Here is a 21,892-nt window from a genome sequence, read left to right as displayed (position 1 = left end):
CAAACCTGCTTGCAGCCTTTGTTCCTTCTGTCCGCTGTTGTTATCATCATCATTATCACTGGAAATTTAAGATTTATGTGGCATAAGGCTACGTCACTAGGTGAACACTTGAATCCTCTTTCACTATAATTCCCCCCCCCCCAAATTATGAATGGGTGGGGGGGGATATCTTCCTATGCAGTTAAGAGTATTCATGAAAATTGCCTCCATATTTTGGTTCAGACTTACAGTAGATGCTTCTTCCTAAACGAGTCCCTCCCTGGTTTATAGAGCTCCAATTTTAAGCGTAGATACTACTTTGGTCGTATTGTGTTATCAAACAAATCCAACAGAGTAAATTTATACTTTGGATCACACTTTGTTTCTGAGGTTGTGCTGTTGGGAGACTAGGATCAGACCATGAACTAGTGTGGTACCTCAGGTGTGCCACTTCCCTGCTGGGGAGATAATTTACTATGGAGATACTAATAAATTAACTGGAAGATCCTATGTCTGTCTTTATGCAAGGTCTCTCTGACCCTGTAAGACAGAATGTGCTAGAAATATCTTCCAGAAGAGCCCAGAGTCAGCATCTTAAGATCTGGAGTCTGTTAAGAATCTATCAGTCTGTCAGCCGCCTTCTTCATCCTTGAAATGGATTGATGGCTTTTAACCTTCAAGATAGATACACATGACAAGGATTAAATAGTTTGCAGTTTGTTTTTTTGAATTAGGCACATGTGATGATAAGTTATGTCTTTATCATTCTTATTTGGGATATTAGTAATTTCTTAAATAGAATTACTAGTGAATTATACAGAACACCTTTACGATGCCATTTTTAAAGAGGAAATATTAGGAAATAATTGTATCTATTTTGTGTGATTTTTTTGCAATGCATATTGCTGCATTTATATAATTCAGTAGTCAAAAGCTGTTGAATCTATAGATACTGGAAGGATTTTTAAAAATTTTGTTCTTGAAACATTCTACTTGAATGTACTCTACTTTAACTTCTTAATCCCTGCTTCTTTTTAAAGATGACCCAGAAGGTACCTTTGTGCCACCAGAGATTGATGTAACTGGTAACACATTTGAGGTAAGTAATGAAGTTTTCATGTAACAACCTTGCCCTTCTATAACAACAAAGAGTTCCATAAAATTTTGAATTTTTGAATATGAGCTGATTATTCCCCAAAGTGAAAATCTATATGTTCCCCCCTCCCTTGATTTTGGCCCCCACATATTTTAATATGGATCACGTACAGATTTTTTAAATTGTACTAACAATGACTTCCAAGAACTTAGTCTTTTATGATATACTGAAATGAAACAAAACAAAACACTGTTTGGCAGATAAAAGTAGTGGTTTGCACTAAGCACTAGCTCTTTAAACTCTGATTTTTCTTAATTTGTTCAAGGGCTAATTCTGAATTTTATTTTGTTGTTGTTGTTGTTGGACCAGAGCACACCAGACACTCCCGTATTCGACTGCCTCCCGCAGTTTGGTCAGACTCATGTTGGTAGCTTCAAGAACACTGTCCAACCATCTCGTCCTCTGTCATCCCCTTCTCCTTGTGCCCGCCATCTTTCCCAACATCAGGGTCTTTTCTAGGGAGTCTTCTCTTCTCATGAGGTGGCCAAAGTATTGGAGCCTCAGCTTCAGGATCTGTCCTTCCAGTGAGCACTCAGGGCTGATTTCTTTAAGGATGGATAAGTTTGATCTTTTTGCAGTCCATGGGACTCTCAAGAGTCTCCTCCAGCACCATAATTGAAAGCATCAATTCTTCGGCGATTAGTCTTCTTTATGGTCCAGCACTCATTTCCATATATCACTACTGGGAAAACCATAGCTTTAACTATATGGACCTTTGTTGGCAAGGTTATGTCTCTGCTTTTTAAGATGCTGTCTAGGTTTGTTATCGTTTTTCTCCCAAGAAGCAGGCGTCTTTTAATTTTGTGTCTGAATTTTATAGCAAACTATAAAATTTACTTGGTATTTTCTATAAAAATAACTCATGATGGAATAGTTAATTTAGTCTTCTGGTATAATGAACTTACCAACTGATCTCTATAGCCTAGTAGTTCATAAATGTTCTTTATTTTTGACTGAATTAGTGGCGTAATTGTTTCCATTGATTCATTAGCCTCCCTGATCAGACCAACTGCAATGTGTGGATTTTTGTTGAACATCCTGTTCAGAATATTCAATGTTTTGTTGCTTCTGTTATGAATTATATTCAAATAGTCTAATTAGCAGTGTGTGAATGTGAGCATCTATTTTTATAAAGCTATTGTATAGAGCAACTCAATTAAAATCCTCATAATTTTTCTCTGTTTTAAAAATAATGTGTAAATGAATCCTGGCAATTGGAATATTATATATCAGCAGGATGCAAAGCAGTATTTCACATTATTAAGTTTCTTTTAAACTATGCTTTTAGATATTTCAATCTATAGGGCAGTAACCTACATCAAATGTATCACTACACTTTTATTGGTAATAAAAACGAACTTGTCAGATATGTTTCAACATTAGGTACCTGGTCAGTTGTGGCTGATATTGCTGCTGTTTTATATCCTCTTTATTTTAGGTACAGTTATTCTGTTCATTCGAAAGACATGCCATACTTTTTCATGTATAAGACACCCCCTATTTTTGGGGACTCAAATTTAAGAAAATGGGAGGAGATGGCTCAGAGTTGTGGAGCTTTTTTTACGGGGAAATGCCAAAAATCACTCACCCACACGCGTCGCTTAATCCACCTCGCGTCTGTCCCCTCACCGGGAGAAACTGCAAATTGCCCGCCCAATTGCCGCAGTATCAACCAATCAACACCAGCCCTTGACACAGCAACCAATAACACGCCTAATAGCTGTTGACAGCCATGGCAGCAACCAATCAGACATCAACCCTGTGCACTATCTGTTGATAAACGGCCTCGGTCCTGTATACCTGAAGGAGCGTCTCCACCCCCATCATTCAGCCCAGTGCGATCCAGTGCCGAGGGCCTTCTGTCGGTTCCCTCACTGCGAGAAGCAAAACTACAGGGAACCAGGCAGAGGGCCTTCTCGGTAGTGGCACCTGCCCTGTGGAACGCCCTCCCATCAGAGGTCAAGGGAATAAACAACTACCTGACATTCAGAAAATACCTGAAGGCAGCCCTGTTTAGGGAAGTTTTTAAACTGTGATATTTTAAATGTATTTTAATATTTGATGGAAGCCGCCCAGAGTGGCTAGGGAGACCCAGCCAGATGGGCGGGGTACAAATAATAAAAATTATTATTATTATTATTATTATTATTATTATTATTATTATTATTATTATTATACGACCCCCACTTTTTCGCTTCATTTTTAAACAAAAAAATCCTAGTCTTATACATGGGAAAGTACGGTATTCTTTCAATCAGTAGACTACCTAAGAGTGATGGTCTCACCATCATATTTAACTTTTTAATAAGAGCTGCATTAACTTGTGTCTAACCTTCTGGGTGTCCTGTGTTGCTAGTATGTCAAGTCAATGCAAAAATGGGTGGGATTCTTCTCCCTCTCATATACAGTATAGTACCCATTCATAGGGATTTTTTGAGCCCGAATTCGGTTCTGGAACATGGGTGCCATTGTCATTCAAAGAGAATAAGGGAGGTGTTCATGGTGAGTTCTGGCACCTCTTTTTCTAGAAAAATAGCATTGCCATGGGTGTAGCCAAAGGGGAAGGGGGGGCAGCTGCCCCCCAATCAATACAAATCTGAGGTTCTGACTCCCTTAACAAAAGTCTGTCCCTTCCAACAAAAGCCTGCCCCTCCTAACAAAAACCCTGGCTACGCCCATGAGTAGTGCCCATACACACTCATTCCTACACATGCACACAATACAAACCCATATATCCCCCTCTCTCACACAGTAATATTTGAAGAGCCTCCCATCAAAAGGCAATTAGGCTTTTAGAGCACAGGAGGCTGTTTTTAAGCTTCATTTTCATGTGAGGGAAGACTTCACAGAAGAAGAGTGGTGCTCAATCCTGCCTTATAGGGTTGCTGAATCAAAGGTTCCAAAATTCAAGAAGTTTAAGTTGCACATTGTGCAATATGTTGCTTCATCTGCAAAAATGAAATGAAAACGAAACAAAATGGAGGGAAGCACATTACTTGTGGTTTTCCCAATATTGGAACGTACCAGGAAAGTTCTTTTTAACATTCTCTTGATAAACTTGATACAAAGTTAAGTTCATATGTTATGCTCTCCCTTTTCAAGTAGTCTTGGGCAAATTAGTATCATTCCAAATCTGCTAAGTGTTATAATTGTGATTACTTCATAATGTTATTATGGTGATACAATTAAGGGTGGTTACACTAGGAAAAGCACTTGCTAAAACGTGTGCTACATAATACAGTAAGTCATAACTCAAGTCAGAATTTTGGGTCATATACTAGGGATGGTTGCAGCAAGGACATCAAACAAAACCAACATGGCTAGTTATGTGAATTCTGATGTTTGGGTGTTTTTTTTTTAGTTTACAGCAACAAAATACATAGTTAAAATAGAAATGATGTGTTCATTGAGGTTTAAGGAAGGTAAATGAACCCAGTTTTTTGCACTGAGTAGCTCTTTTTCAGCTGTAACTGTGTCCATGCCCTGAAACCAATCCCAGTTCACAACAATATGTCATGGAGAACTGTAGAAGCCTATTGCCCAGCACTTTGTCTGAACAGTTACTCTGGATCACACCTGCGACCGTCCTCAGTATCACTTGAAGCTCTTTGCTCTCATTTTGAAGATCCATATGCTGCAAATGCAAAACAATATTTTGATACTATACTGCACTGAAATATTTTAAGTGTTTATTTGATTGTCCTTGAATCTTCCCACCACACTTGCCATCCTCTCCTGCCACACCAGTGTGGTGCAGCACAACCTTTGTGAACCACAGCCTTGGCTTTATTCTGAGCAAGGATCATTTGCTAAACAGAGAGAGTAAGCCATTATGGTGCAAGCCACCATGCCACCACAGACAAGAGATTGCACACACCCAATTGATCCCCAGAACTCCTTGCCAATTCCAACATAAACAATGCCTATAGTTTGGCCATTAATCCTACTCTTGAGAGTGAATAGATCCCAGCCAGGCAAGCATATCCTCTCTTGATTAAACCAAGTGCCCTTTGTGCATTTACTGAGGAGACTCAAGCTTGTCCCTTTCAGTAAAGACAAGATCACTATAGTCAAAATAATATGTGTCAGGTAGAGACACCCTTGTAACTTTGCTGTAGCCCTTAAGCAGGATGCCTAGCCGATATGACTCAGGATGACATGTAAGAACTCATTACCTGTGTCCTTTGTTATGTAATGATTCTCAGGTTAAGCTCAGATCTTTGTGAAAAGCCCCTTTGAAATTTCTGCTGAGGTTTATACAGAAGGTTATACAGAGGGCACTTGCATAGTATTCATTGGGAAGGAGCTCCAGAACAATAGTACTGCCACACTGAAAGCTCCTGGTACTCATGGAGCCAGTACAGTGGTATCTTGGGTTACATACGCTTCAGGTTACATACTCCGCTAACCCAGTGGCAGCGGGAGGTCCCATTAGCTCAAGTGGTGCTTCAGGTTAAGAACAGTTTCAGGTTAAGAACGGACCTCCGGAACGAATTAAGTATGTAACCAGAGGCACCACTGTATCATTGTGAAGCACTGTCAAAAGTGCCTCTGCTGCTGTTTGTAGTGGTTGAGCAGGAATATATAGGGCAAGTGAACTAGGCTCATGTTGTTTATGGCTTTATATACCTTAAATTTGCATATTAGTAGCCAGTAGAGATTGGCTGGGGAGACCCGGCCGCATGGGCGGGGTATAAATAATAAAATTAGTAGCAGCAGTAGTAGCCAGTAGAGACTAAGTAAAAATATTTTATGCTGATGATAAACTGTACCTGTCAGGAGGTATGCTGCATGTTCTGCACTGGCTGCTGCTTCTGGGCCAATCTCACAAGTAGCTCCAAATGGAAATAATTGCAGTATAGTAATTCAGTCTTGAGGTTACCAATGTGTGAGCCATTGTGTGGCTATGATATTTTTGCAGCTGTCATACCAACATTTTGTAAAAACACCCCTATCTGCTGAAGATACCTGTGTCAGTAGCAACAGCTGGATGTAGGAGTACTACCAGATAGCATATCTCCCAGATAGGGAAACAATTGTAGTTCCCACCTCCAGATAATACCGGGGTAGTTTAGGAGAAGGATTTAAGGACCTCACAATACCTCCCCTCTTCTGCCCCCACTGCCATTATTAGTCACGGGGAAAGGATGTTTCCATTGATGCCATTCATGCATTAAATGTATCATCTAATTTGGTTGTCTTATATATGGAGAGGAACATTAATATTTCATATTTCCCTCCACAGTGTATTGATCAAGGACACAAAAGCCTTATAGTGGTATTGCTTGGGAATAATAGGAAACCAAAGTTTTGAAATCAGTCATTAAAATGGGTGCAGTTTTGAAAGGTTCAGTCTGTCATCTTGATTGAAACGGGTGAACTTTAATACAGTTTCCATACATGTAGAAAAAGGAATATGGTGTGTGTCTGGTTATTCAGGCTTTCTTTACATACTCACCAAACTAAGAACCCTTTATTTAATGTGGAACAGTGTGCTCATGTTCTTCTTTACAGACTAATGTGTGGTATTGGTGAAACGTATGCATGCATCAACATAAACAGATTCTGAGTAGTAAAAAATGATGGGGAAGAAGAAAAGTGAAACTTTTGTATGTACAAAAGATGTGGGTAATGCCTGCATCTGCCCAATGCCTCACCAAGCACTGAAAAAAATCCTCGTTAAATTAGGGTTCCAAGTTATCCTAAGTAGTGGCTCAATTATTTAAAGTTGCTGCGCCATCAGTGGTAGACTGAGAATGTGGAAACATAGGTGTGTACTAGCCTAGTATTTTACATGGTGCCAAAATTTCAGCAGCAGACCTTGACTTATTAGTGCCACTGACACTCCTATGCTGACAAGATCTTTTTCTAATCACTGTGGCACCATCACAGTGGCATGAGAGCTGATACGACTAGTGGTGGTGCCATTGTGCACACTCATTCTACAACTGCTGCCTCTGCTACTACTGCACATTGATCTGGCACCACTAGTCTCCTGCTCTAGTCTCCTTAAACCGGGGGTCGGGAACCTGCGGCCCGCGAGCCGCATGCGGCTCTTTCGCGGCCCTGCCGCGGCTCCGTGGCGGCTGCCTGGGGCGCGGAGGTGGCGCGGAGTGGTGGGGGCACTGCGCCTGAGAACTGCTCGGCCGGAGGGAAGACGCGCCGGCCCTGCACGCGATGGAGGGGCAGTTTGCAGGGGGGAGAGAGAGGGGGAGGGGGCAGCCGAGGGGGAGGCGCGGGGGGCGGGGCCTGGTGCGGTGACGGCAGCGCAGTTGGCGGAGCGGAGCGGGGCCGTCCCCGCCGCGGCCCGCCACTGTGAGCGCGCAACAGGCGCTCCTCCTTCGGCTCCGGGGCGGCTGCCTGGGGCGCGGAGTGGTGAGGGCACTGCGCTGCGCTCCTGGCGCGCCTGGGCTGCGCCCACTGCGCCATCCTCCTGGCCCGCCGCGCCTGCCCGCTTCTCCGGCTGGCCGGCGGCAGCCCGCCCTCCAGCTGGCCGGAAGCTGCTGCTGTGCCTCGTTTCTGCCAGCGCAGGCGCAGCAGCAGGCAGCAGCAGCTTCCCTCCTTGGCACATGTCCAGGAGGTGCTTGGCTGCTGCTGCCGCCGTGGAGCTGCTGCGGGCTGGTGGATTCAACGAGGCAACGACTCCACGAGGTAAGATCTTTGCGAGACGCCTCGCCTGCCCGGGGGGGGGGGGTGGAGGAGCCGCGGGAGGAGGAGGAAGCAAGAGCGTGAAGTTGATCAGCTGGAGTTGTGACTTCTTGCGGATGGTTTGAGTCCTGGGTGGTTTCCTTCCTCCTCTCTTCCCGTCCCCCTCCTCAAGCCCCATCGCTGCCCCCTCTGTGGATCTTTCCCTCACTGGGTCGTTTCCCCTCCAGTCTCTCTCCGATTTGTGCCTCAAACGATTCCACCTCTCCACACTTTTCGCTCACTCGCTCGTTCCCCCTCCCTCCTTCCCCGAGGAGCCTTCCCTGCGACACTCACTTTGCATGAGAAAAGGTGAAACTGACACGGTGATTACTTTTTCAATCATTCGGAACGCCTTTCAAAAGAAAAGCGAGGGTGTGCAGGGGGGGGGGAGAAGCGCTGGAAAGACCCTGGAGGTCCTCCCTCGATCAGTGCCGATTCTTTAAAAAAGTTTCTTTTTTCGTCTCTCCTCTCTTAAACATCTCCCCCACCATCGATCTCTCTCTTGCTCTGCTCTCTCAAAACTTTTCATACTCCCTGCCCAGTCTTAATCCTGCTCCTCCTCATTTGTTGTAACAAACAAGCTTCTGGTTTGGGTTTTTTAAGTTGCTTTTGAAACCTCAGAGCCATATTTTGTTGTTGTTCAGGAGTTCAAAAGCATGGTTCTCATGCGCCCCCTTTTATCCATACAACACTATTTTGAGGTACGGTATGCTGAGAGATAGTGACTGGCCAACAGCCTTCCGGGGATTTTTGTGGCTGAGTGGGCAATTGAATTCCTCTCCCATGTCACCTCTAAGAGATGCTGCTCTCTTAACTTCTCTTAATTTCTAAAACGGATTGGAGAGGAAATTAAACTTCTTTTGGTAATTGCAGGAGGCAAGCTTTGGGATGGCACACAATTGTTCATTGAGGTTATTATTGTTTCGTTTTTATTCTTTTACAAATGGGACCTGCTTGCAGTGTCCTCTCCTCCTGCATGAATTGGCATAATCCTTTTCTAAAGCCATCCAAGTTGGTGCCCATCGTTGCTCCCTGTGGCAGGGAGTTCCAGAGGTTAACCGTGTGCTGCGTGAATAAGTGCTTTCTTTTCTCTGCCCTGATTTCTCTTTCCTGAGAGCTCTTCCCTGGCGCAAATTAATTTGTAGCCTGGGGGGGGGGATTACCGCAGCGTGGACTGTCCCTGAGAAGTTGTCCCCGGGACAGGTGAGGGTGCTGATCCCTTATTTTCAAATCCGAAACTTGACAGCTATGGTGCGTGCATGTGTATCTCGGTATGTGGCGGCCTGCCTTTTAATGCCTTTGGTATTGATAATGCAGGGGGGGAGTAGAGAGGGGCCCCATTTTTACCTGTGCCTGTGAAAACTGGGTGAGTTGCTGAATTTGGGGAAGGGGGTGGCGAAGCCAGCGAAGAGGCCTGTCGCTGCGTGCATGGATCATCAGCAGGAAGTGGGGGCTTGTGGAAAAGCCCCGAATCCAAGAGAAAGTTTTCTTTTCGATGCCAGGCTTGTCAGTTTCTCCAGCAGGCAGAGGAGGAGGGCATAGCAACATGTCTCTTGTTCCAAAGTTGTTTTGTAGGGTTTTTTGGGTGGTGATGGGAAGCTCCCAAGGTTTACAGAAGTACAGAAAGGGGGGGGGTGTAAATAGTGTTTTAAATGTCGCAATGGTTTTGCCGCGGCTCCCAGTTGTTGTTTTTTCCTTTGGAAACGGGTCCAAGTGGCTCTTTTTGTCTTAAAGGTTGCAGACCCCTGCCTTAAACAGAATAATCAAATAATGGCATCTGAGCCAATACACTGTATGTGTTGTTTCGTTTTGTATTAACTGAAATGGATAGTTGCTTCGGTGGCTGTGAATAGGAAAAACAGCAATAATGGAAGAGGAATATATAATAGGCATAGCTACTTCAAACACCATGCTATTATTTTACATAGAGATCCTGTGCAGGAAGTTGTTGTGTAGTCATTGCCGCGAACATCACTTGCATTCACACAATTGAAATACATTAGAAATGTTGTTAAAGTAATTGGTGTTGTAAATCTGCTATATATTTGAATGGCTCAACAGGGAGCTAGTTATGTAAACTCCCCCGTTACTATTGTTAACAGCAGAACGGACAAATTTAATTGTGCTGCCTTTTGAGGCTTTAATATAAATACAAGCCATGCCATGTTGGCTACTGCTAAACATTGGCATTAGCTTTCATTTTTAAAAGTCAGCTCAAGCATCTACAAAACCTTTCCTCACCCCGCAAGGTCCTTGTCGGTGAGCTTGCTTTGCGGTGACATTAAAAGGCTAATTCTGCTCACTCCCCTAGATGTTCAAAGAAAAATATGAGTGTATAGATTTGGTTATTATTGTTTTTTAATATTGTGTTTGCTCAGTATGGATCATTTGCCCTTTAGGTGACATTTCGTCTAATTCAGACTCTGCCTGGCCCAGTAAGCTAAAGGGGTGAGCGGGCTTCAGGCAGTGGTGGGGAAATGCTGTGACGCACAGTCTGCTGTTCAGTGGAGAAGTACCATGTGAAGTAGCTGCTGTCCCCCCTATCTTCATTTGGGGGGGGGAGTGAATAGTGGGGCGCTTCAAACCTCATATTGGCCCTAGTGCTGACTAGATTCCCCTTTGTCCAAGGAGGCACAACCTAAAACTTCTGGGTAGTAAAGTACTGCCTGGAAAGAGAATGTAGGGTGTGGCTCATCTGTGTCCTAAAGTCACCACAGAATGGTGGTGCAATGACCGCTCCCGACATCAATTCGAGGGTGCTCTTTGCGTGGTCACGCACAGCCCCCCGGATCTCAGTGTGGCTCCTGGTAGTATGGGCTGGCTTCGCCCTCCCCAGGCTGGATACCTGGAGGTCTCTGCCTACCTCAGCCAATCGCCCAATCCCGCCTGGGGAGGTGTTGCCAAGGGATAGGCCAGATAAGGGGAAGGACTGCCCTGCCCACACAACAGAAGGTGAATCTTACCTGCGCAACCTAGTTCGGGCATGCAGGAAAGTCATACAAAAACTAACCTTTGTGTTTTATTCCTACTTTCATTGGTCATGTTTTCAATGCAGGGTGTGTGGCGACTCTAACAGGAAACACTTCCTCCTATCTGATATGCAGTGAGGCAAACCGTTACTGAGATTTATAAGTTATAGTGTTAGGAATGTATGCAAAGGAGCTATGTGTGCACATGCAAGAGAACCCACACAGAGAGTGGTTTCACAAATGTATGCTCACCATGTGGTGACGCATGTTTGAATGAGCTATCACAGCTCTCATAACACAGAGGCTTGGTTCATGCACATCGCTTTAAGTCATTGATTGATCAAGTGATGATGAAGTGTACATCATGGGATAGCTGTATTTTGGGAGAGGGGTGATAAGGACAAGAAAATACTTTGTTTTCACTTTGACCTACTTAGTTTCCTCAACCCATCTATGCCCATTACTTAGATTATCATGGCCCCAAAGGGCTTTCTACTTCAGTGAATTTTTGTATGTGTGCTGGAACCAACAGGATAGGATGGGGCATAAATAAATAATTTCCACTGAATGTTGTGCTGTTGTGGTGAAATATTTTCTGTAGGTAATGCAACTAACCTAAAATTGGAAGGATTGGCTAAAAGTTTCTCAAACTGGATAAACCACTGATCGCTGCTTCAGTGTGTTAGGCTTTTCTGATGTATCTAGGCCATTACAAATGCAAATCTAAATGTGCTTTTATGCTTTTTTTTTTAATCACACCAGGGTGCATTTAATGTTGAGCCACTTAAAGATGTTCTGGTCAGAAAGTCCAGGCAAGCCAAATGTATTCACAATTGAATGGCTATGAATGGCTACTAGCCATGATGGCTATATCTTCCCTCCAGGTTTGGAACCACTTTGCTAGGGACAAACAACAGGGGAGAGAACTGTTGCCCACACCATGCTTCTGGGTTTCTCAGGGGTATCTGGTTAGCTACTATAGGAAGCCAGGTGTCAGACTAGATCAGGCATAGGCAAACTCGGCCCTCCAGATGTTTTGAGACTACAAGTCCCACCATCCCTGACCACTGGTCCTGTTAGCTAGGGGTGATGGGAGGTGTAGTCCCAAAACATCTGGAGGGCCGAGTTTGCCTATGCCTGGACTAGATGGATCACTGGTTGTTCTGCCAAATGCAGGGGTTCTTTCCAGGGATATCAGGGCATATAAACCAAGCAGGTGGAAGGTGAAGCAAAATACCTTTATTGAAGAAAGTAAAACATACATACCCAAGTCAACATGTCCTCAATCTGCTCCCAGGGCCCCCTCAAATGGTTAGCGAGGACACACAAACTGACCCTGGGTCTGTGACAAGGCTCCCTCTTCCATCCCAAATGCCTGCCTTTTATAGAGAGCTTGATCTTAATTAGCAACATCTGTGGTCAAACATCCATGCTTTCCTTCCTTAAAGTGAGCACCCACACATCAATAAGTTAAGTTTGGGGCGGGGCTAGGATATGGGGAGAACTCCAAGACATGCCACCCTATCTCCTCGTGACAATATCTTCTGGGTTGTTTCCCATATACTGGTTCGATGCAGCAGATATCTTAAGTTTATGAAGCCTGTGTACTGAACATTGTGTTAGCCAGTAACAGGCAAGGTACTGGCGGGTGCAAAAGTAAATTTTGCAATCTATAAATAAGGCAAAGAAAGCAAATATGTGAAATAAATTCTGCCATTTTCTGGTCTGTTAGGTATAGGGAAGGAAGGGCAAGAAGCAGTGCAGGGCATGTATCCTGCCCCTTCTCACTGGAAATGTGTGTCAACAGCAAAATATTCAGTATTGAAATTTTCCAGCCTCCCCACCCCCATCTTTTAGGTGTATCTTCGCAGTCATAAAATAGACATTTTAAAACGATAGACACAATTCTGTGTAAATTGCACTTTGCTTTAACGAGTCAGACCTGCCCATGCAGTTTAAATTCTGCTCAGAAAATTCTCTGGTCCAAACTTCTATCATTGTGCAAAAAGCTTTAAGACCAAGGGAATGGGAGGCTGCAATCATCAATATTGCCATCATCGAAAACCTTGAAACCACAGCTCTTGTTTTACATGCACACTGAACTCCTTATGTACCTTAATTATTTGCCTTTCTTTGACTGATCTGTCTCTCCAACTGATTTCTTTCCCATCCTGTCTCCTTCCTTGTTTCTGCTGATTTTTGCATTCATGTTCCTCATGAATTTTCTGTAGAGGCATATCACTATACACGAATGTTTACATTAACGTCAAAGAAACATTAACCAAGCAAGAAGGTAAGTATCAACACTTTCTAGCTACAAATCATTTCTGAGACACTCCTGGCATCTGTGCTATATACCCCTTGAGGACAGAGATGTTAAAATGAGGTGGCTGGGAAAAGCACTCCAAGTGTTGTCGTTGAAGTGTTGCTGGATGTTTTCAAATCTGCAAGTTTTCCAATCAGCCTTGAGGCTTTTCTTTTTAAAAAAAAAAAAATGCCTGCAAGTTTGGCCTTGACTTACAGTTCATGCATTGTACTGATACCTAGCATATCTCTGTCAAAGGGGTTGTGGAGTATTTCAAATTTTCAGTTCCTGGATTCTGTACTTGGATATTGTGCACTTCAAGCTGTATTCAGGTTTCTAGTCTAGCCAAAATGTGAGGAAGCTGGCCAGGTGACCTGTTGTTTTAGGGAAAATGTTGACATGGCATTTGAACAGACATGTTTCAAAAAATCTATGCTAAGCATTTAGAACATGCTAAGGCCTCATTTGCGCATGAGATGGACCCCATATTATTGCCTTGCATATTACATCCACAAATGTATTTATTTATTTAGAACATTTATGTATCACTTTTTGGCTTGAGTCCTCAAAGCAACCAACAACCTTTTAAAACACAACAGATACACCAAGAACTGGCCTGCACAAGTAGCTGAAGGTTGTGGTTTCTATGATGTGTGTGTGTGTGTGTGTGTGTGTGTGTCGGTATACATGGAAGGGGAGACAGGGATAAGTCTGCAAATTTTCATAGTCAGTAGTACTACTACCTTTAAGAGATCCTGTTAAGAGATCCTGGATCTATGACTCAAATGAAGCTCTGCACTTTACATTAAAATGAGACAGAGAAGAAATGAAATTTCACACGACAATAAGATGTGCACAGAAAAGTTCCGTAGTTACTCTCTTAAAACTGTTCAGCTTTTAATACACTCTCAGTATACTGTACCATTGTTTATTAGTAGCAGTCTTTAATTAAAGAGCTGAGAACTGCATTTAATTTAGCAGGGTTTTTGTTGTTGTTGTTGCTAACTTGTTTAAACATTTGTGACTTACTTATTTATCTAGCCTTAAGCTTTCTTTCTTTCTTTTAAAAATTGCCCTTTTACTTCAGTGGAGAAGACTCCAGTCTTGCTCAGCACATTCATGAGAAAATATAGATTTAGTATAAAACTAATATTGAGCACTATAGTGAGGTGTTTAGCTGTTTTCCAAAGAAACAAAAAAACCCATGTTCATCTTTAGGTGCCAAATGTGGAACCTTTCATTTCCCCAGTGGGATTTCATCTTCATTTTTTCTTCAGTATTGCACTATGCTGGAAAGAGATGATAGTGAATTTTAAATAAGGCTTGCAACAAAAAATCCCATTTGAGAATTATTTAATAGATTCATTTTATGCACTGCCACAGTAGCTTTCTGCTGGGGCTAACAAGCATTGCTAGTGTCAGCTCAGCCTGAAACAGGCATTTGTCCATGTTACAAAGCTGCCATTCAAACAGATATTGTAGATTACCAATATGCATCCCTCTGTTTTCAACATATGAAATGTTAAGTTCTTCTATGGAGGCCATTTAAAGCTTTAAATTTCACATGCTTAATTGACCTTTGGGAGAGACCTCCATTCCTTTTTGTTGCTTCTTGACTCAATGGGATGTATACAGAAGGGAGATTACTGAAGATATATTTATAGTTGCCTCATTTAAACACAGCAGTGGGCTATTCACAAATGAAGACTGTTGTTCCTGAAATCTGTTGTCTCTCTACTGCTGCCCCCCTATTCCAAAACTTACCTCTACTTTACTTGAGCTCACCTCTATTTTTATTCATTTGGAACCATTGCCTTCAGTTCTTATCACCAGCATTCTTTTTTGGGCAAGGTGGTGAAGAGAGCGATTGTGGAGAAGTTGCAGGAGTTCCTGGAGAATACAAACTGTCTGGAGCAGTTTCAGTTTGTCTTCAGGCATGGTTTTGAGACTGAATCAGCCCTGATGGGTGACCTATATTGAGAGTAAGACAGGCAACCTGTGTCTCTGCTCCTGTTTCTCAGTATGTCTGTGGCTTTTGAGGCTCAAGTAGTTTCCGTGGCTAGGAGTGCCTTTTGCCAACCACGGCTGGTGTGCCAACTTTGGCCTTTTTTGGACAGGGATAACCTAGCTGTAGAGGGACCCAGGTGGCGCTGTGGGATAAACCACAGAGTCTAGGGCTTGCTGATCAGAAGGTCGGTGGTTCGAATCCCTGCCACAGGGTGAGCTCCCGTTGCTCAGTCCCAGCTCCTGCCCACCTAGCAGTTTGAAAACACGTCAAAGTGCAAGTAGATAAATAGGGACCGCTCCAGCGCGAAGGTAAACGGTGTTTCCGTGTGGTGCTCTGGTTCACCAGAAGCGGCTTTATCATGCTGGCCACATGACCCAGAAGCTGTCTGCAGACAAACACCGGCTCCCTCGGTCTATAGAGCGAGATGAGCGCCGCAACCCCAGAGTCGGACACGACTGGACCTGATGGTCAGGAACCTTTACCTTTATAACCTAGCTGTGGTGATTTACGCACTGGCAATCTCAAGACTTGATTATTGCAATGTGCTCTGTGTGCAGCTACCCTTGGAAGAGCCAGCTGGTGCAAAATTCTGCAGCTAGACAGTCAATGGGGAGAGACTGCCGTATAACAGTGGTGATTTAAAACTTGCACTGGCTGCCCATGTGTAACCGGGCCAGGTTAAAAGTTCTGGTACTAATTTTCAAGGCCCTTGTTAATTTGCAACTTGGGTCCATGATTTCTTAGGGACCAGCTGATTCCCTATATCACTGAACAGTCACTGTGATATTTCAGGGGAGTCTCTGTTGGTGATTCCCCATGGCTCAGCCACATAGTTTGTAACTACTAGAAGCCATGCATTCAGTGTTACGGCCCAAGCTGGTGGAACTCTCTTCCAATTGAGATTGGACAGGTATCATCCTTTCTGAACTTCAGGCATGTTACCAAGGCATGTTACCAAGACTTTCAGCAGGCATTTTACGGTAGTGTTCAGTTTTGTTGTGAATTTTACTGTTCTTATTCATCATATTGGTTTGTTTTGTTTTGTTTTGGTACACTGCTTAGATGTGTTGATGACTGAAGTGATTTATCAATCAATAAAGAAATAAGTAAAATAATTTTTTCTGCTATTCCATCTAACCTAACTTATGAATGTATTTTAGCTTTTGTATAAGACAGGGAATTTATAATATTTGAATGTGAATTTGCAATCTTTTCTTTAGTTTCTCTGTCATTCCTACTGTTTCTGTAACTGTGTTATAATGAACAAAGACCATCTTCGTCACTACTTTGTCCTGAATTAGTGATGCAGCTGCTATAGCACAAAATTTACTATGTTTTACTAAATAAATTTGAAATGGGCAATTGATCAGGATAACTCCTAATTCCCTTTTCTGATACGGCTTTGTTGCTCTATGGACCTTGCTGAGGTGTGTTTTATGGAATGTGATGAGATAAATGCAGTGTTTTATTAAAGCTGAATAGAGACTGCAATTCTTTATACATTACTCATATAAGATGTGTAAAATCTTATTGAGACACGCTCTGCTTGATGACTGCATTTTCAAGAATCCTGTGCAAGAAAGATAGCTGTTTTCCATGGAAACAGAGCTAGAGAAAGTGGAAAGGCTCTCAAGCTCCTTACTTGTTGAATTTCCTACAAATTTTCTATATACATGGCCCTTCCTGCCTTCATAAAAGAGATTAGAACAACAGAATATTGTAGCGAAAATCCCAGAGTATTAAAATTGACATTTTAAGCCATAAGGGAAAGAGACTCTGTACTGGCCAGCAGGTAATGGCTTTTTTCACCTGCCTTGCCCCATCCTCAAGCCCTAGGAGCCTTCATAAGGAAGCTGTTTACAGAGGAATAACTATGAGGAGAGAGAGACTCTGTTTGCCATCAGACCGTGGTTAGCCCCACCTCCAGCCCAAGGAACCTCCAGAAGGCAGTTGTTGCAACAGGCATTATGTGTATCTGTATTTTAATGAGCTGAATAGAGTGAAAGGTTATGGGGCTGTGGAGTGTGTGTCTGAACTTAACAATGCTTAGTTTATTTTTTGGTTGCTATTTTGTTAATGTTGTTAATGTAGTTTTGTTGATAATAAATCAATTTATTGATTTGTTAATCATATAATACGACTTTTGCTTTAATTGTGATGTTTAGCTGTTGTTTTTTAGCTGTAGATTTGTTAACCGTTTTATAGATTGTAATTGTTTCACTGATGATTTCTTAATTACTCTGTATGATCTATGCTCTGTTTGTGATGTTCTATTTTGTTCTATCATGTTATCGTTGTTTATTGTTTGTAAGCCACTTTGGGAGCCATTTGAATGAAAAGTGGCATAGGAATATGATAAATAAATTGAATCAATCACTCAATTAGGTATTATGGTTGGATGTGGGATCCACATTCAGCTATACACTTAATATGTGACTTTGAACCAGCTATGATCTCTTAACCTCACCTACTTTGCAGGGTGGTGGTTGGGATATAATGATGGAGATGGAGAGAGGGAAGAAAAACATGCATACCACCATTTTCTCTTTGGAGAAAATGAGGGGTCAAAATATAATAAAACAATTACCTTCAAGATTTTACATGCAAACATAAAGCTCACAAAAACCTACCTTTCGTAACTTTCGAGATTTTGATTCTAGCGAACGCTTTGCTCTTTCAAAAGGAGCTTTAATTGTTTTATTCTTACGCAGTGAGTTAACTGACAAAATATTTCAAAGTGAACATGGATTGTTTTTATGGTGCATTTAATAGATTGCATTTTAGTTCACTACTTTGATGGCTTTGGGGCCAAAATAAACTTCAGTGGCAATCAGAAACTTGCCTGTTCAAAGAGCGTTTTAAACCTTGCATTTTTTTGTTAGCTGAGAACATCAGTGAGAGCCCTGCTGCATCAGACCACAAGCCTACCTGGTCCAGCACCATTTCCCTCAGAAGCCGGCAATACCACGGGAAGCCCAAGAGCAGACCATGAGCTCAGTCGTGTCCTCCTGCTCATGATCCCCAGCAGTTAGTAATAAGTGGTATGCTGCCTCTCATCCTTGAGCTAATGTACAGCTATCAATGACCAGCAGCTTGCTCACCTTTTCCAACGATGTTGTCATAGCTACTGTTGTTTGGTTTATTATAATTGTACCCAGACTTCCTGCCAAGAGTGACTTCCAGAATGTCTTTTATGTGCTCTTCAGGACGCGGGTGGCACTGTGGTCTAAGCCACTGAACCTAGGGCTTGCCAATCAGAAGGTTGGCGGTTCAAATCCCCGCAACAGGGTGAGCACCCGTTGTTTGGTCCCAGCTGCTACCAACCTAGCAGTTCGAAAGCACGTCAAAGTGCAAGCGGATAAATAGGTACCGCTCTGGCAGGAAGGTAAACCGTGCGCTGCTCTGGTTCGCCAGAAGTGGCTTAGTCATGCTGGCCACATGACCCAGAAGCTGTCTGCGGACAAACGCCGGCTCCCTCGGCCAGTAAAGCGAGATGAGTGCCGCAACCCCAGAGTCGTGCGCAACTGGACCTAATGGTCAGGGCTACCTTTACCTTTACCTTTTTATCCAATGTATGTGCCTTTGTTGGTCAGGGAAAATAGTAATGGGAGACAATTCTTCAACACTGATACCACCAGTGAAAAAGCCATCAGGCTGTGGAGGGGAAATACAGATTCCATTTGTTGATCTTAATGCTCTTAGCGGACAGTGGAGGGGAAGAGATGGTCTTCCAGGTTGCTTAGTTCTGGTGCTATTTAGTTGTACTAACTGTTGTTTAGTTCTGAAGTTGAGGGTGTTCATAGTTTTATTATTGTAATAGATTGTTGTGTGGTAACCTCCAAAGCCTGCTCTCAGGGAAAGAGGCAATGTTAAGAGTATCCCAAGAACGCTGTTAAGATGATCTTGCAGAATCTGCATGTATTCTGCACATGTTTGATAAGAATTGAATTTTAGCTTAAAGATTTATTGTGGTGATGAGTCAGCTGAATTGCTAAGATCTTCTGGTTATTGCTGAAATCTTTGCTATTTTAAAAGCTGATACCTTGTTACAAGTTCAGATTATCCTCTCCTACCACCTGATTACTCACCATTAACAATTCCAGTTAAGGAGAACTCTTTTGTCTCTATGTTTGGATACGTATATACTGTATAATGTTGAGATTGTTTTTTGGCATTCTCATTAATCAGATTGAATTCCCTTAGAAACTTTATTATAGGACATGCTTCTCTAGGCTCAAGTAAGGCTAATGACTCCGGTCTGGAGCATTTTTCAACTTATTTACTTCAAATAAAGCAATTAATTTTTTTTTTGCCAACACCATTCATAGATTGCAACAGCTCTTCTTTCATGGATGTGGGGGGATTTTTAACCCGTTCTTGCCACTAACGCATGAAACATACCTTGTTAACTATTGTGGGATGAACGTCCGTAGATCATGGCCTTCCCTCTGCCAGAGATGTGCCCATGGGGCTGTTGTGATGACACATGTGCACCCAGTCAGGGAAGCAACCGGCAAGCTCCTCTCACAGGAGGCGATGTCTTGCTGCTGTACGTACCTGCCGCGTATGGGGAAGCAGGCAGAGTGCCCCCCTGCCCCCTCAGAAGAAGCAGCCGGCGTCGGAGGAAGCAGGTGGTGTGTGCCCACCTACCCTGCACCCATCCCTGGGTGGTAGATCACTGCTAGTTTTTATATTGGATCATAGATCACAGCCTACTTCAAGTTGGACATGCCTGGTGTAGATGATTCCACTTTAGATTCTGTTTTTCCATCTCACGTAGTTGTACAGCTTTTCCTGGGTTTTCAGTGCACCTGTACCACTCCTTCCTAGGATGAAGGAAGCCAAAGCTCCTCATGAAATGTGTGGTCACTGGAAACTGCTGTGTACCTCCTTCTTGTGCCTATAAGTGGATGCTATACACACAGTGGTTGTGTGGGGCAGGGGCTGTGTTTTCATGAAGTTGGAATCTTGTGATTCTTCTCTCATTATTCCAAATACAACACTAATGGAAATAGGGACATAGGGTACTGCTTTATACTGAATCAGATTATTGGTCCATCTAGCTCAGTACTGTCTATGCTGACTCATAGCATCTCTCCAGGGTTTCAGGCAGTGAACCCACCCAGCTCTAGCTGGAGATGCTACAGAGACCAATACAGGAGAAACATGTTTTGTTGCAGCTGGGGCAGATGAAGGCATCCACTTGTGCTGATGCAGGGGTACAATGGTGTTTCTTCTTTCTGCACTCCTCACAGCGGTCATTCCTCCTCTGCTCACTCCTACATTTCCTACAAGGGAAGTGGAAGCATATGTGAAAACCTCACATATGAATATATTAAGCTGCCTAGTTGTCCACCTGTGCCTACTATACTTTATGCACTGATCAGCAGCAGGTCTCCATTAACTTTGTGGGGGTCCTTTTCCATCCCTGCTTAGTTCTTTTTTCCCAGGAGGTGCCAGGGAGCCTTCCGTATAGAAAGCATATACCTGTACTCCACCACTGTGTATATTCTCTTCGTTTTCCGTAGATCCAGAACTTTGTTTTAACAGTCATCCCTGAACTGATGTACCGAATTATGAATCAGAAACTTTTGTTAACCTGCATGCATGTAAGATGATGATGATGATGAACTACACACAGCTTTTCTCCCATGTAGCAAATTTTTGTCTTGTGTGAAATGATGCTTACACAGGGGTTTTCTTTTTGAGGAGTCTTTTTCTTCTTCTTCTTCTCCTCCTCTAAAAGTAGGAGGGTTTAAAAGGCTGTGTGTACATATATTGAAGATAATTAATCAGCACTGTCAGGGTTGCAGTGAATGGTTTTAATAGACTTGGAGAAAGCTCCACCTAGTGGAATGCTGCCAAAACATTTTTCCCCATTTTTACCTGAAATCGGAAACGTTGCAATTATATGCAATGTTCAGAGGTGATTTAGATGCTACTTCCCACTCATGGTTGCTGCTGATAACTGCTTCCCTCTGTGGACAATCAAGATAATTGACAGGAATACTTAAATGCTCCTCTTACTTGTATTGGTGTGCACACTTGGTACAATTGGATTACCAATATTGGCTCACCCTCAGGGACTATATGACTATAAGTTGTATATAAAGGCTGGTCCTTGCCTAAAATATAAAATTAAGGTTGAGTGCAGGCTTCCCCAGTTTTGTGTCCTCCAGATGTTTCAAACTACAATTGCATAATCCCTGACTATTTTCTATGCTTGCTGGAGTTAATGGAGTGTGGCTCAAAACAGTTTGAGCGAACCACATTGCTGCTGGCTGCTGGTGTTTACTTAAGGTGTGGAAAGTGTACTACAAGTGTATTACTTCATCTGTGGTCCACAAACTGCTTAAGCTGGTTTTGCTCATTTTAATGGAGCTAATCTGGTTTTAAGTGGGAACACATGGTAGTATGTACAATGTGCTCATTTTCTGTTTCCCAATTATTGCAGGCACATATCTTTTCCTTGGGAGCTACACTAAAAGCAGCCCTTGAATATATCATGAAGCCTGGAACTGATACAGAATTCAGTCAAGATCTGCATACTATGCTTGAACAAATGCAGGAAGAAAGTCCTAAAGAGAGACCAGATATCGAGGTAAAAATAAAAAAAAGTGTGTCATTGGTTTTTTTGCCTTGGAAACTTGCATATCATATTGACTATCCTGATGTGTCACCTTTAACATTCAACATTTCTCCACTCTTAAATGATATCTTAGTTACTCTTTTGGAAGGCAGTTGCTTGATGGGCAAAGCAATTATACTGTAAATACAGGGTTAGGGGG

General features: G+C 42.8%; 1 protein-coding gene across 1 annotated transcript in view; it reads left to right on the top strand.

Moving 5' to 3' along the window:
* The window catches only part of KNDC1 (kinase non-catalytic C-lobe domain containing 1), a 69,317-nt gene that overhangs the window by 6,024 nt on the left and 41,401 nt on the right, over nt 1–21,892 (top strand). The window contains exons 3-4 of the mRNA XM_033149324.1: nt 1,020–1,078; nt 21,559–21,705. Of these exons, the coding sequence (XP_033005215.1) occupies nt 1,020–1,078; nt 21,559–21,705 (206 nt within the window). The remainder of the gene's footprint in view (nt 1–1,019; nt 1,079–21,558; nt 21,706–21,892) is intronic.

This window comes from Lacerta agilis, chromosome 5, assembly GCF_009819535.1.
Source record: "Lacerta agilis isolate rLacAgi1 chromosome 5, rLacAgi1.pri, whole genome shotgun sequence".
Lineage (NCBI taxonomy): Eukaryota > Metazoa > Chordata > Lepidosauria > Squamata > Lacertidae > Lacerta > Lacerta agilis.
This window is presented reverse-complemented; position numbering and strand designations above follow the sequence as displayed.